The following is a 15,202-nucleotide window of genomic DNA, read 5'->3' as shown; positions in this document are numbered from 1 at the left end:
ATTAGCACACATTTATTTTTGTAATTTATGGTATGATGGTACCTAATTTACATTTAGTTTTTGTTGAGTAATAACTGAACTGTGATGTATAAAATATTCACATCATTCTATTAACACATTTTAAACTTCTTCTAAACCTGTATTTATAAAATTAAACCTAATTTACATGAAACGGTTTGTTACTTGTTATAACCACTGATCAGCCACAACATTATGACCACTATTTCAGGTTTCTGTAAATTATAAGAAGTCATGAAAAAGTCAGAACTTTGACCTAAACGTTCATCTGGTTCTTCTTTAACGTTCTGGAACCACCGGTGTTTTTGGCCTCCTTGTTCCTCCATTACCCAGTTTACTTCCTTCCTCAGTTCCTTCCTTCTTTCGTCCATTCCTTAGTTCCTTCATTCCTTCTCTTTCTTTCCTTTTCTGCATCCTTCCTTCCTCTCTAACCCTGTGAAAATTTATTATAGTTCTGAGCTGATACAATATTCTACTGACCACATGGTGGCGCTGCTGCTGATTCACACTCAGACTGAGACCAGATCTCTGGTTCTGTCTGAGGACGAATTAATGGAGACACGTATTAATTCATTAACAGCTGGTAGATGAGACCAGGTGTTGATGGAAGGTCGGTGTCTCGGATTTAAAGCTTCTCTCTTATCTGAGTGTAGAATAAGTTTCTTCCAGACGTGAAGTTCTGCTGCGTTTAAGGACCAAACCAAACCAGTCAGGTCTCATTTAACGGTCACCAGCCTCATTTTTACTTTAAATTTTAACATTTATTATATTTACATCCTTTAAAAAGATGCGGAAATCGTTCATCAGTCATCACAGACAACAACTACATCATCATCATCATCATCATCGTCATCATCATCCATGAGATCATCAATCAAACATTTACTACCTCCACCTTCTCTCCCGCTTCATCCAGGACACAGAGAGACGCGTGTGCGTGACGCTCATTTCCAGATTTACATTTACACCTTAGTCAGTACAAAGCCTCTCCTCAGGAGGAGGTGAGGAGGTGAGGAGGAGGTGAGGAGGAGGTGAAGAGGAGGAGTGGCTCCTCCTCAGTGAAGGCACATCGTGGGGCTGGCAGTCATGAGACAGAAGGAGCTCGTCCGTCTGTTCCCTCGTTACAGAAACGATTCTCTAAAATCTATTTAAAGCAAAGAAAGGAGCAGAAACCAAAGTGACTCCTGCTCCGGATCAGACGCAGTCACAAACTTTTCCAGTCTCCGCTCCAGCGGCCAAAGGAAACAGTTAATCCAGCTTCAGTCTGTGGCCCAGAGCTTCATGGACGTTACAGTAGTTTCAGTTCAAGGTTCTATGTGTGTGTGTGTGTGTGTGTGTGTGTGTGTGTTTGTGCGTTCAGGTCAGTGTGTGTCAGTCAGTGTCGTTGTGGAGCAGAGGGTCTCGCTCTTCGGTCGAAGGGCCCGAGACTCCGGGTGGGGGGGCGCCACCTCCACATTTATCTCTCTGTTGGGACCAGACGGAGAAACAACAGGTCATTTATTCAGTGCTCATGGAAATAAAAAGCAAGTTCTCTCCAGGTCCCGTCAAACTGGACGAACTGTTCATGACTTTCACTTTAAGATCAAACGTCACCAGAAAGTGACTTTTAGAAAATAAACCGAGGCAGCATTTTAATTTCTTATTGTGTATAGACGGTAAGCATCATAGAAAGTGGAGGTCTCCATGGTGATGTATGGAGGACCAACTCTGCCATTTTTAAAAATAAATAAATGAATTAAGAAATAAAAAACAAAACCACGTAATGCATAAATATATATGCCATAAATGATCTTCAACAGCGGCTCTGCAACCCTGTACTGCAGTTATATCAGGTACATTTATCTAAATATTTTAATGCTAAACGATAATAATAATAATGTATATTTATAACTAGAACTAGGCCGAGTTTAATCTAGAGCACATACAGGAGGTAGAACGTCCCTAATTATTCTCTACATGAGTTTGGGTCCTTGGCCTTTAAAATGTTGAAGACCCTGAAAAAAAATTGTGAAGCAACACAAAAACCATTGGAAGTGGAAGTAAATACCCCTTTAAATGATGCAGTGGCTGCACAGATCAGCATCGTACCGTGATCTGTATGAAAAGGAACGCTCTCTGATAAAATGAAGGTAAACGTTTAAAGGGCATCTAGTGGAGCTTCTTCTTGTTAAATGGACGCGCTGCTGCACGTCTTAGATTTGGTTTGAGGTTAGCACGCTCTTACACGTCTGGTGTTTGTCGTCAGCTGCACAGCAAAGTCCTCTAAAGTATTAACCCTCTCATTTACATGTTCACAGGTGGTGGTGGGAGCCAGAGACTGTAGGGAAGTAGCTCCAGCCTCATCACGAATTAAACCAACAAAATAAAAGGATGAGACTCACTCAATAATAAACTCAAACCCAAAAACTCTGTCACAGTAGTGGAAATAGACAAAACTAAACAAAAACTCTTAAAAATATATAGAGGAAAATAGAAATATAAGGAAATTCTGTGTATTTTCTGTGTATATACAGGGTGGAATGGGAAGTAAAATAGATAAAAACTGGTAATATAATATAATTGCCAAGATTAAATGTAGACAATGACGTAGTTTGTGCACAACCTGAGCTTAAAGACTTTTAACATCATGTGCACGTCTGCTGACTGAAATTAAAATGCTTTAACAATGGAAATCCTTGATGTGATTTCCTACATTTTCTATGAATCGTCTTAAAATTTAAAACCATTCATGATCTTTTATACTTTTTACAGCACGAAGTTTTGCACAGTCAATTTGCAGAAACCTTAAACTCTAAATTCCCTGAGAACTTAAGAATGTGAAAGACAGAAAACATAAAGAACGACCCAGGCTTTTTTTCACTTTTAAGCCTGTAAATGTGTTTTAGTTCGTGGTGTAAAACAGAACTCCAGGGTTATGGCCCCGGGTCAGTTTATCAAACACACAACAAGACATGCACACTTGTCAAACTGGTTTTAGTTTCACACCGCAGGTGCCTCCAAAACATCACATGACCTCCAGAAAACAGGATACTGCTTTCCTCAGGTCTAGTTTTACTCGTAGGGCTGTGAATCGATTCAAATGTTTCCACACAGTTGCACAATTTACAATTTATGTGCCATACAGTGATGTTTTTCAAGTTTGTAACAGGTAAAACTAACTAAGAAACACAAGGGTTGTCATATAAAAATAACGATATTTAATCGCAATTAATCGCATGATTTCGATTAACTCAAATTAATCTCACATTTTTAAAACACGTTTTAAACGTTCCTTGAAGGGATATTTTCCAGTTTTTATTACATGCATAAAACAGCATATTTGCTGATATGTGTGTGTTATTATCAGACCGTCAGTCCTCTGTAGGAAGACAAATACACACTCACAGCATATCAGAGACTGGACTTTCTCTAAGTTGCACTTTATGTATATTGTTTACATCTTCTCTGTACATATTTTCTTTTTAAATGTCTGTGTATGTATGTGTGGCTTTAAGTCTTTGCAAAACGTATGTAAACAAAGAAACACCTTGGAGACATTAAAAATGCACGGCAAATAAAAGCTCGGGTCTCAGGAGGTTAAAGACGCATTTCTATACTGTCTGTATTTATAGAATTACTTGGATTGTTCGAATTTAGGTACAAATACGTGTCGTTGTTTTGATGTTTCTAGGGAGACCATCTTATACAAAATCATATCCTGCTGTGAATTATGAAATGAAATTGTATTTTAAATGATTTGTAAAGTAAAAAAACAAACCAAACGAGATCTTGAAAACATGAATGAATGAATGAATGAATGAATGTGCTTCTGTACATGCGTGTGAACCCACCTGAAATACTCATGATACTTTTCTCCTGAGTTACGTGGCCCTGAAAGCCATCTACCAGCTCTTTATTGGAGGCCTAAAAGACGAGCCCATCGTCAACATAAAAAACACAGAGCAGCAAACGTAGCGGCGTGATTGGGACGGAGGGTTTTATTGTTTTAGATCGTGGGCATTCACAGAGTTACGCTGGGTGTTCATGCAGGGAGTCGTCTCTGGATTTGAGTCATGCAGTTAATTCAAGAGGACATGCGTTCGGTCAGTTCAGGCTTTTTTTTTTTTTTTTTAACCATAATCATAAGGAGTGGATTTTCACCTCATTACACTCATAAATCTGGTAAAAATCTATAAAGTTCCAACGATAGAAAACTAATTAAATATAAATAAATGTCAAATACACTGAGCAGAATCCATCCGAAGAATTTAAATCACACAAAGTAAAACATCGGCTTCAAAATTCTCTCAGATTTATTGATCAGCGCGAAAATCAAATCGAAATTCGTCAGAATAATTTGGATTTGACCGACTGAGGGTAAGTTTTACAAACCCCGACGTTCTCCGCCACCGTGGAGACCTGAATGGTGTTTCCACTAGACCTCTGCAAACACAAGACGTCATAAAAACACATCGTGATATTTAACCGTCCCCGTAGCACCATCATTAAAACCATCACGGCTACGTCAACAGAGAAGCATCTGAATCACACGCGGCTACTCATTAACCTGGTTATTATTATACAACGTTTAATACAATGACTTTCATAACACAACACACGAGGTGTTGGTAAGTCCACATTCGATTTATGGCTGGAACGAATGAATCACAATCACATGACAGATGATTTCACTTCGCATAAAAGACTGGAAATACTGAAACACTAGCCTGGCACTGTCCCACACAAATTAACTAGTTAGCTTGAGGTTAAAGGCCTAAGATAAGCTAAGCTAAGATAAATATTTTCTCATTGTCATCTCTAGCAAGGATTCCTGATTGAGTACGAAAGTACTGCTTAGCATTAAGCTAAGCAGGACTTAGCTTAGCCTAAATACTTAAAATGGGGAAAGCCATTAGCATGACTGTGTTCAAAGCTAACATAAGCACCGATAAAACTCATGTTTAATGTGTTTAATGAGGCTAGCTGGTAAAACTTGCTATAACTTTGCTAAGCTAGCAGGTTATAGAGGAATGCCACGGCTAATGGTATCCGCATTTAATGGATGCATTGATATCAATTTTCCTTTGCTTAGGCTAGGAAGGCTAGATATTTTCTTTTGATTTTTATGCTAAGCTAAACCGTTTCTTTGATGTAACTTTTGATGCAGTAATAAGCTTAGCTCAGAATAGAACAGTTAGATAGAACAGTTAATAGAACAGCCTGACTCGGTTGAAAGAGAGCTAGACTAGCCGTTAGGTCTTGTATCAAGTCCTTTTTTTTTGTTTTTGCTAAGCTAACAGCCAATATAGCTCTAATCGCAACACTTCCCTTTGACACAATATGACTATCTCTATTTACTTCCAGTCTTAAAGCGGCGCTAACATTTGAAAGCATCAGAGTGGCATTGACCCTTTCTGAGAATTGAACGATAAGCCGGATAACAATGTCACGTGTTTATGGAAGCTAATTAGCTTAACGTAAACACTTGGACTTTGAACAAAGACACCTATTTCCAGTTTTTATGCTAAACTAAGCTAATCTCCCACTGGCTGTAGTTTAACATTTAATGTACAAACACAAATCTGCAACAAAACTCTTGAACCGTTCCTTTAAACCACAGCAAAAAACTATATTTTGTAATCTGGTTTTGCGTAAGGGGGCAGCGGGATAAGACATCGATGACACAACACAAGACTTGTTACCTTGTCCTCACTGATATGAACTAGTGAGTAATGTGTCACAGCTAATTTGGCTGTAGCTGATAATAGTTTACATCACCAGCGTGGAGATAAACAAGGCGGCAGGAGAAGTTGTTTTAAGATGAAACCTAGATCTGAAACGTTAGCGGAGGAGCAGAGGAGACGACGCTGGGCAGCTCAAAATGATCTGAGTTTAACAATTAAAAATCAAGTCAAGTCTGGAAGTTTTATATTTCTTTTATTATTAATAAATCCTATTAAAAACGCTACATCACCACATATGAATGAATCCCAGAGGAAAATATTCCCCAGCTGTTTCAGCAAATTAACTCATTATTATATTATAAAATCTGAACTTTTAGAAAATAGTTTGACAGGACTTTTTCATATTAAAAGCATAAAATAACTCCAGATTTTGGGAACTGTTTGCTTCCATTTCTTGTTTCCAGAAACATATTTTCCTGCAGGTAAGCAGTGCAACACGATTCCAGCCGTGCTGCACTGCTTACCTGCGAGAAAACATGTCCAGATTTTAATTCGTCGTCTCCCCTGCTCCTCCTTCTTTTCCATGTGTTTGAGGGTGAACATGCACAGGGAGGCGACCTGCTGCAGCATGCGGTTAAACTGGACGAGCTTTACCTTTTTCGCTCTGTAATACACCGCGGCGGCGATGATGATGGTGACCAGGCCGAGCGCTATGAAGCCGTACTGCATGTACTCCATGACGGCAGGAAGGACGACCAGGCTGGTGTAGAAGGTGGAGAGGACGGGGCCGTCTATGTAGCCGCTCTGAGGAGGAGGAAGTAAACACAACACATTTAAATGCACCTGCTTAAAAGGCTTCAACGTTTCTGCGTAAAAACGACTCAAAACATCAATACATTTTCAGACAAAGACAGAAAAAATATACTTGTGTATACAGGAAATGTAGCCAATATTACATATCAGTGAGGTGCACAAGTTAATTTCCAGGTCCAATGAAGTTTCCATTAATTTGTTGATACTCAGGTCGGGTTCAGTTCCTGGTTTAGTTTCTTTAAATCAGGGATTTGTCTCAGTCTGATCTTCACAACACGTTTGTGTTGAAATGTATGATGACAATGAACGACTGTGTTCAAAGCTAACATAAGAACCTATAAAGCTCATGTTTAGCTTTTTGCTAAGCTAACAGGCTATAGAGGAAAGCTATGGCTAATGTATCAACAGCTCCAACCGTTTAGTGGAGGTGTTGGTGTCTTTTATTCTGGGTTAGAGGTAGAAACAACAGATTATATAAATTATGTTCTTGTTTCTATAAATGATTAGAACTCAAGTCCTTCCTCTTCTTTAAGTGATTTTCTTTAAATAAATCTTTGTAAATAAATAAAACTACTAGTATGATATTTTAATGGTGATTTTCTAAAACCATACACACCATTTCCAATTTGTAATTATATTTTCAGCATTTCTGCACTGTGTAATATTAATATTTTTACTTTGTAAAACTTTTGAATTCATCTTCTAGCTGTGAAGTAAATGTTGAATGAATGAATGAATGAATGAATGAATGAATGAATGAAAGCTTTATTTTCAAACATGTAATATAAAAAGGAAAAATAAACATTTAACCATTTTAATGTTCAAAACCCAGTAGGAAGAAGCTTTACGTTTATTTGATCCTAACACTTTTCCATTTAACATTTACTTCCTGTGTTTTTTTTTCTCACCTGCTCATAAATATGCGAGAAAATCTGTTAGTTTCATAATTTCACTCCACATATAGAAATACTAAATGTTTTTCATGTTGTGCGTGCACAAAGATTAATTCATTTTAGTTCCATCCTCAATGAAAAGTAGTTTCTGACTGTTTCCTAATGGAAGTAGGTTCTTTATTATGTTCTTAAACTTGTCCTGTTTGAAAGTGAACCAGTGAATTTCAATATTTTGGATTTTATTAATAAATGGTTTTATTTTTTCACCTAGAAATTTATTTTCAAGAAACCTCATTAAGTCAACGCCATCTACCAGCATAAACATCTCTGTAGTAATCATCCCAGTTCTCCTGTCAGTTTTCCCTGAACAAAAATATTGGTGTCATCTGCAAATAGAACTAATTTAAAATATATTAGAAAATTTAGAATTTATATGAAGAATTAACAGTTTTGGACCCAGTACCGAGCGCTGGGGTGGATGAGTGTTTGTGGTGAGCAGAGAAGAACGGTTTTAATAACAGTTTAATGTAGATCTCCTGCACAATCAGACCTTAAAAACATTTATAGTTTAAAGAGTTAAGTTTTAGTCCCTTTGAGTTATTTCAAACACTCACTTTAGCACAAACTGTCAGTACTGTTTGAACAATAGAGATACTTCATTTCATTTCGTAAACTCTGACACTGATTAAATAATATTTAAATGAGCCCACCTCCTCAAACCAGATCATCGGCATCACCACCTCAGATATCTTTCCAGTTTCTCTGCAGGGAAAAGAACATTGAACATCAAACCCGAAGGTCGCAGCAAGTGCAAAGAAAGGAAGGAAATATTTACACGTCCTTCACGTTCAATCATCAATGGATGTGAAACACAATGCGTGACAAACGTTGGCAGCGTGATTAATGTCCTAGGGACAACGTCCTTACGTAATTCCTGTCACTCTCTTCATGTAGAGGTTGAGCTGCAGGCGGATGGACACATTCAGAGGGACGCCGGTTTGCTGCGAGGAGACAAAACCACACATGCAAACAGCTCAATAGGTAATAAAAAACACTTCCAGGTCCAATTAGTGACAGCTACACATCAAATGGGTTGAAGTGGAACGGTCAACTCCCAAGACAACGGTTACACAAAACGTCGCTCGTAACGCAAACGCAGGCAACAAAGGAAGGAAATCCCTTTAGGTTTATGTTTGTGAATATTGTCATCCTAGTCATGTTATATCTAAAACAAGCCAAAACATCTGGACTTTGAGTTATAACACTGAGCCCGCTGAGATTTAAGTTGTTCCTTGCTCAAGGGAACATGGGCCTTGGATGGAGAGGGGATCTGAACCAGTGACCTTAGACTCCTCCGTCCGATCCTTTAAACACGAGACCACAGACGCCCCCGACAAGTTGAGCTTAACCTCCTGACACCCGAGCGTTTATTTGTTATGTGTTGTTAATTTCTCCAAGGACCTAAGAATTACAAAACTAAACATCACCTTTGAGCAGGACGGTTAATCCCAACGTCCTCAAACGGGTACTTGCTAATTAGCGACGTTGCAGCTTGTTACTAGTGATAGCATTTGTTAAATTTGCACGTCATATGAAACTAGAGACGTTAATAAGCAAAAACAGAAGAGTTTCAACCATAAAAAAAAATGAAATAAACCACAAACCGAAAACCTAATGTCCCCATATGAGGACGCAGGGACTCAGGAGGTTGAAGCTAAAGTTTATGGTGATGTGGTCAATCAGGCGCAGCAATGCTTTAAGCTAAATGCTAATGTCACAAATGCTAAATGTTCATCATGTTACAAGAACATATGACAAAGATTTAACAATTAAAACATTTAAAAAAAAAAAACAACAAAAGCACTAAACAAGAACAGTTTTAGAAGAACAAGTTTTAAATAACTACACGACAAATACCGGCATTGTGTTAGCATGCTAACATTAGCTAACTTTTCCTACACCTACAATGTATGATGGCTTTACATAGTGTTTTATTTATTTAAATTCTGAAAAGTAACAAAAACACTTCTATGATGGAAGCGTTTAAATTCAGAGAGGCAGGTATATAGTAAACGTACATCACAGGCATATCCACGTAGATCATGTTTCTTAACAAAAACATATAAACGGGAAATGGTAGAGAATGTAGAATGAGACCTTTGATGTCAAAGTTCTAACCTGATGAAAACTCCAAATTATAACAGAGCGTTTTTCTTTGAGAGATTTATTTAAAATGTGATTCACACAGATTCGTCTTTCATAGCTCTGATGAAAGAGAAGTCTGATATACATTTAATTCTTAGACACAAGTAGGCGTCTAAAAGCATCTGTATCGGGATATTAGCCTTGTTAAGCCTCGTAAGAAAATTTAGTGGTATCGTACATTCCTACTTACGTGGACAACGGGAAATTTGGAACTTCCGATAAAAATGTGTCGTAGATTGTTGCTCTCTCACTGCTAGCATAAATGCAACATTAGAGTAGGGGTGGGCGACAGCAAGTATTTACTTGGTATTAGATTGATACCAATACAGGGCTAGTATCGCCGACACTAATACTTTTACTTGAAATATCAGGATCAACTGAATAACTTGATCCAACATTAGCCTTGGTATCGATATTATCCATATTTAGATCAAAACGACCAACGCTACATTACAGCTGAGGCTAGCGCTCGAAACGCCAAACATTTTGCATCATGAGTTCCACTTGCAACAACAAACCCAAGCTGTGATTGAAGGCACATAAAAAAGTTCTGCAATGGAAATTTTGACCTGATGGTGGCGGCGTCACCAAAGCGGTGAACAAAGGAAAGCCGCTAGCGCTACATGTCTCTCGTATGATTTCCAAGATTCAGTTCAGCCCGAATGAGCTTAGCCGGGTGGAGTTCTTCCTCAGAATACTGGATAAACCTTTTCTTTAAGTAACCGTAGCTTTGCGATGTTGAAATAAGTAAGCGTTCGTCAAACCGTTGACTGCTGACCTGCAGTTGGACGATGTGGCTGAACATTTTAACTGGAACTAATGCGCCTGGATTGTTTTATTGGGTGCACATAATTGAGATGTTGAAGTTCTCCAATATCTTCTTGTCCAAGCTCGACTCCAAAGAGCCAGAGGGAACGAAAACAATTACTACGATCCACATTTCAAAAAAGGATAAATCTCTTTGGTTTTTGATGTTTTAAGACACTAATTCGTCCAAAGCTTCAGCCAACTTCTTCATAGTAATAGCTAGTGACACGTGAGACAATTGAAGCAGATTTCGTTTTGATTCCGAGAGATTTCCTGGCAGAACACATTGTAACGCAGCCCAGTCCAGGCCTCAGCTCAGACCCAGCGGACTGAAGTCGCCAATTACTGCGAGTGGTTTCCTGCAGCTTGGCGGTGGCTTTCTCGAATTTGGATTCGAAAACCCATCTGCTTTTTCTCAAAGAGTCTCAACGGAGAGCTGGGCGCCTTGAGCCAAACTGTTTTCTAACTCATTATCATTAAAAGAAGAACCAGGATTACTTGGGCTACGTCCTGTTCCGTGCATTTTTAAAAAGCTCGAATGTCCATGAACCTCTTTGTGGAAAGGGCAGGGACGTTTTTGTAACGGTCCTCTAGCCGTACATTTCCATCCCATGCAGCTTCCTCCAGGATCTGGCCCTTCACTAACAGGACTCTGGTGTTTGGTAAGCGAGCGGCTTAAATCAACCGTTATGTATTTAAACCTGGAGGAAATGAAAGAGAAGTGAAAGGAGAAGCTACAGCACAGACAGACAGACAGAGACAGAGAGAGATCTGAGCTACGATCAAGAATCTTTTTAAATTGACTTTTTGCTGTTTTTGGTGACTTTTATAAACATTTCAGTGGCTACTTTATTAGTAACAAATCCAGTTTCTTTAAAAAACTAAACCATACAAGTAGTAGCAGTAGTAGTAACAGTAGCAGTAGTGGTAATAGCTTCTTCATCCTGACTGAACTCATGTGAAAATATATCAACACGTGAAATGATGAGTAGGAGAAGAAAGAAAAGGAGGAGGATGAAAAAAGGGAAGGAGGAAGAAGGAAGACGGAGGATGAGGAGGAGGAAGAGGAATCAAATCAAACTTTATTTATAAATCACTCAGAAACATTAAACCCAACAAAAAAACAAATCAAAAACAAACCTGCCCCCTGCACACACACACACACACACACATACATGTGCACACACACATACACACTAATAGTTGTTATCAGGACATGTCGGGACTCTGAGGCTCGAGGCCTGAAGGACACTACCTTTGTGGGGACCCGTTCACACCGAGGGGGGTGCCAGCCCCTTAACCATAGGGCCGCCACCACAAAGACCACAACTACCCCCCCACACCCCACCCCCACCTAAGGGTGGAGTCCAACCACCCAGGACGAAGGGACCTGAGGGACCTGAGGGACAGCACCCCCGCAGGCGAACAGGAAGAAGAGCTAAAAGACTAAAACAGCAGGATGTGGCAAGAAATTAAAATAAATGGACAAATAAATATGAAATAAGTTTCCTCACCCAATCAGCCTGATTAAAAAGGTGAGTTTTTAAAAGTATCAACAGTCTCTGAGGCTGTTCCACAGTCGGGGGCTATAATAACTGAACAAATAACCTCCAAATGTGCCTTAAATCTAACTTGTGGTAAAGTTAAAAGGCTGATACAAGAGGACCTGAAGACAGAGTAGGAAAAAGAGAAGAAGAGGAATAAGGGAAGAAGAAAGTGGAAGAAGAAGAAGCACAAAAAAGTAAAAAACAAGTAGAAGAAGAACAAGTTGTCTCCATGTGAGTTGATGGAATGACAGAATAAAGACAAATAAATTAAGATAAAAGATAAAAGAGTTAAAGCTGAAGGTTTAGAGAACAAACACATGTGCAGAGTTTCTCCATGATCCCCTACAGCTGATCAATAAGACACAGAAGAAACATCTGGAGAACAGCCTTCAGAGAGAGGAGAACTCCGTCCTCTCACTAACTCTCAATGATCTGGTCTCTGGAGCCCGAGTTAGAGGTTAGAGCCCAGGTTAGAGCCCGAGTTAGAGCCCAGGTTAGAGCCCGGGTTAGAGCCCGGGTTAGAGCCCGGGTTAGAGCCCGGGTTAGAGGTTAGAGCCCAGGTTAGAGCCCGAGTTAGAGGTTAGAGCCCGGGTTAGAGGTTAGAGTCCGGGTTAGAGTCCGGGGTTAGAGCCCGGGTTAGAGGTTAGAGTCCGGGTTAGAGTCCGGGGTTAGAGCCCGGGTTAGAGGTTAGAGTCCGGGTTAGAGTCCGGGTTAGAGTCCGGGTTAGAGTCCGGGTTAGAGTCCGGGTTAGAGGTTAGAGCCCGGGGTTAGAGCAAACCCACTTTAATGAGTCCTGGTCCCATTAAAAAACAGATACTGAACTCATACATTCATCCACTCGTAAAAATGAACCTGAACCAGAGACGCCTGTTCATTAGTGACAAGACTTTAAAAGATTCTGAGAACAAACTAAACCAGAAACTAATCCTTCCATCCTTCCTCGTTCTATTCCTCCTTACATTCCTTCCCTTCTTCCTTTCATTCCTTCTCTTTCTTTCTATCCTTCTCTCCTTCCTTATTGGCACAGACTGAGATCAGATCTAGCAACAGCTAACAGATGTAGCACCATGTTGTAAATCAGTTTTTGTAAATATGAGTCTTAGATAAAAATATAACCTAATTTATAACAAGATAACTTATTATTGTGAGGTTGCTTTGACTAGTCTCTACCTTCTAGCTGCATGTGCATCCTTTAAAGAGAAGCGGAGACATTTTTGTGGCTTTTCATGTCATACATTGCATCACCAGTGACTCCGCACAAAAACAAAATAATAACTGTAATTATCCCAGTGCCAAAAAACTAAACATCGTTGCTGTTCCTGTGATTCAAGCCAGCTGTAAAGAAAAAAAAAACCCTCTCATTGTGCGTTTTTAAATATCCCCCCTCCAAATACAATGTTGGCAATGTTTTTAAATCTGACTTTTAAGTCTTCATCTCAGACCTGGAACGCTGGCTCATTTCTCCAGAAATGGATTTGAAGTTTTAATGTGTCCATAAAAGTGATTTCAGAGCTGCGTGGTTCACATGTGGATCTGATAAAAGTTATTATGCTGAAGTCGGGGTGGGGGGTGGGGGGTTAGAAACAGTAGGAATGCAGCTGGTGGACGTCCCAAACAGCAGCAATAAGCAACCAGCTGGAGAAGTCCTGATAGATCCACTGATAAGAGAGTGACATAACTTTTATTAGATGATAAACTTCACCCTCTGTGATAAAACTCATTGGTTCCATGTTGTAAATCATTTTATGTGAGTAAAACTGGATGCGTGTTATAACCGGAGACATGAGACCTGAGTCTGAGGACGCTGCAAGAAAAACCTAATAATAATAATAATAATAATAAAGTCGTATTTTTATCATAGGTAATAGTTTTCTATTCATCTCGGGGGGTGCACCAGCCACTTTATGTATATTGTGATGTTTTTTTTACATTTTTTTGTATTTAGTTGCTGAACCATAGACCTTTGAGAAATATAATTTCAATTCTGTTTATGTGCTGCACATGTCAGAACTGACAATAAAGTTGACTTTAGTAGTAGTAGTAGCAACGCTTCTTTATCCTGATTGAACTCATGAAAATATAACATCAACACTTAAAATTATGAGACAGACGTGTTTATATCAATCATTCAGTTTGTTTTGATCCATAGTTTAATGGAGTTATGCTCAAAATTAGACTTCCTGAATAAGGTCCTTGTCCCAGTTTACATGCAACGGAGAAAATCTAATAACTAACGGGAACATGTGCTCCTCCTCCACACTAGGTGGCAATATGTGTCTTTTCAGTGGGTTGACACAGCCCCTTTCCCTTTACCTATTATGTCATATAATAAACAACTGGAGTCGTTCATGCTGCAGACCAGCATTTAAACAACAACCACATGGATAATACTTCAGCAAATGTCTTTTGTGGAGGTTTTTGTTCCGGGGTCAAACCCCAGCTCAGCGGTTGTGGAGCATGTGCACACACATGTTGTCTAGTTAAAGTCAGATTAAGTGTATACAAGCCAGAGAAAATCAATTTCGGGGTGTCTTAATTAGGGGAACTCCAATTTCATTCGGAATAAAGTGTTGTCCAGTTAAAGTCAGATTAAGGCAATAATTCGTTTTTTCACGTGCGTGTAAACGTACTGACTGAAGACGCTTACTGACGAAGAGGTTCTGCTGTTTCGTTAGAAAAAATCTACTGGAAATAGAAGAAGAAGGAGGAGGAGGAGAAAGGGTTGAAGAAGAATAAGGAGAGGGGAAGAATAAAAAGGAGGAAGAGGAGGAGGAAGAGGAATAAGATCAAATAAAGAAGAAGTGGGAGAAGTACAAAGAATGAAAAGACAAAGAAAATGACGAGAAGTAGGAGATTGTCTCCAAACTGAACTGATAGAGAAGAAGAAGAAGAAGAAGAAGAAGAAGAAGTCTCCATGTTAGTTGTTGCAATGATGGAATAAAGGCAGTGAACCAGAATCGATGCAGTCGACTACAGATGATCTGATCATTTAATAGTCCTACCTCATCATCCTTAAATATCTTTTCCTTTCGTAAAAGTGTCAGATTTCCTCTTTTGCACATTTGTAACATTTATTTTGGATTTATTTCCTTTCGTTTGCTCACTCTTTGATTCATTTGACAGATTTAGTGGAGAATGGGAGTGCGTTCAGATTCACAGACAACGTTTAAAACGTTTAAAACACAAGATTAAATAGACGTTGAATTTAAGTCCTGAACGTTGTGGCTCAGAGATGACGTTGAAGTTCTTCCTCTGT

General features: G+C 39.1%; 1 protein-coding gene across 4 annotated transcripts in view; it reads right to left on the bottom strand.

The window, feature by feature from the left end:
• Positions 1–757: 757 nt before the first annotated feature.
• Positions 758–15,202, bottom strand: part of scarb1 (scavenger receptor class B, member 1) — a 28,648-nt gene continuing 14,203 nt past the window's right edge. For 2 of the 4 annotated variants that reach the window (XM_047570339.1, XM_047570338.1), the window contains exons 9-14: positions 8,315–8,388; positions 8,098–8,149; positions 6,336–6,485; positions 4,390–4,440; positions 3,849–3,921; positions 758–1,482 (exon numbers count right to left, since the gene is read on the bottom strand). In XM_047570339.1, the coding sequence (XP_047426295.1) occupies positions 1,475–1,482; positions 3,849–3,921; positions 4,390–4,440; positions 6,336–6,485; positions 8,098–8,149; positions 8,315–8,388 (408 nt within the window). In that variant the 3' untranslated portion in view covers positions 758–1,474. The remainder of the gene's footprint in view (positions 1,483–3,848; positions 3,922–4,389; positions 4,441–6,335; positions 6,486–8,097; positions 8,150–8,314; positions 8,389–15,202) is intronic. The other 2 variants (XM_047570341.1, XM_047570340.1) reach the window with 2 other exon arrangements.

Source organism: Mugil cephalus, chromosome 19 (assembly GCF_022458985.1).
Source record: "Mugil cephalus isolate CIBA_MC_2020 chromosome 19, CIBA_Mcephalus_1.1, whole genome shotgun sequence".
Classification (NCBI taxonomy): Eukaryota; Metazoa; Chordata; class Actinopteri; order Mugiliformes; family Mugilidae; genus Mugil; species Mugil cephalus.
The sequence above is the reverse complement of the archived record's forward strand: the minus strand, read 5'-3'. Positions and strand labels throughout refer to the sequence as shown.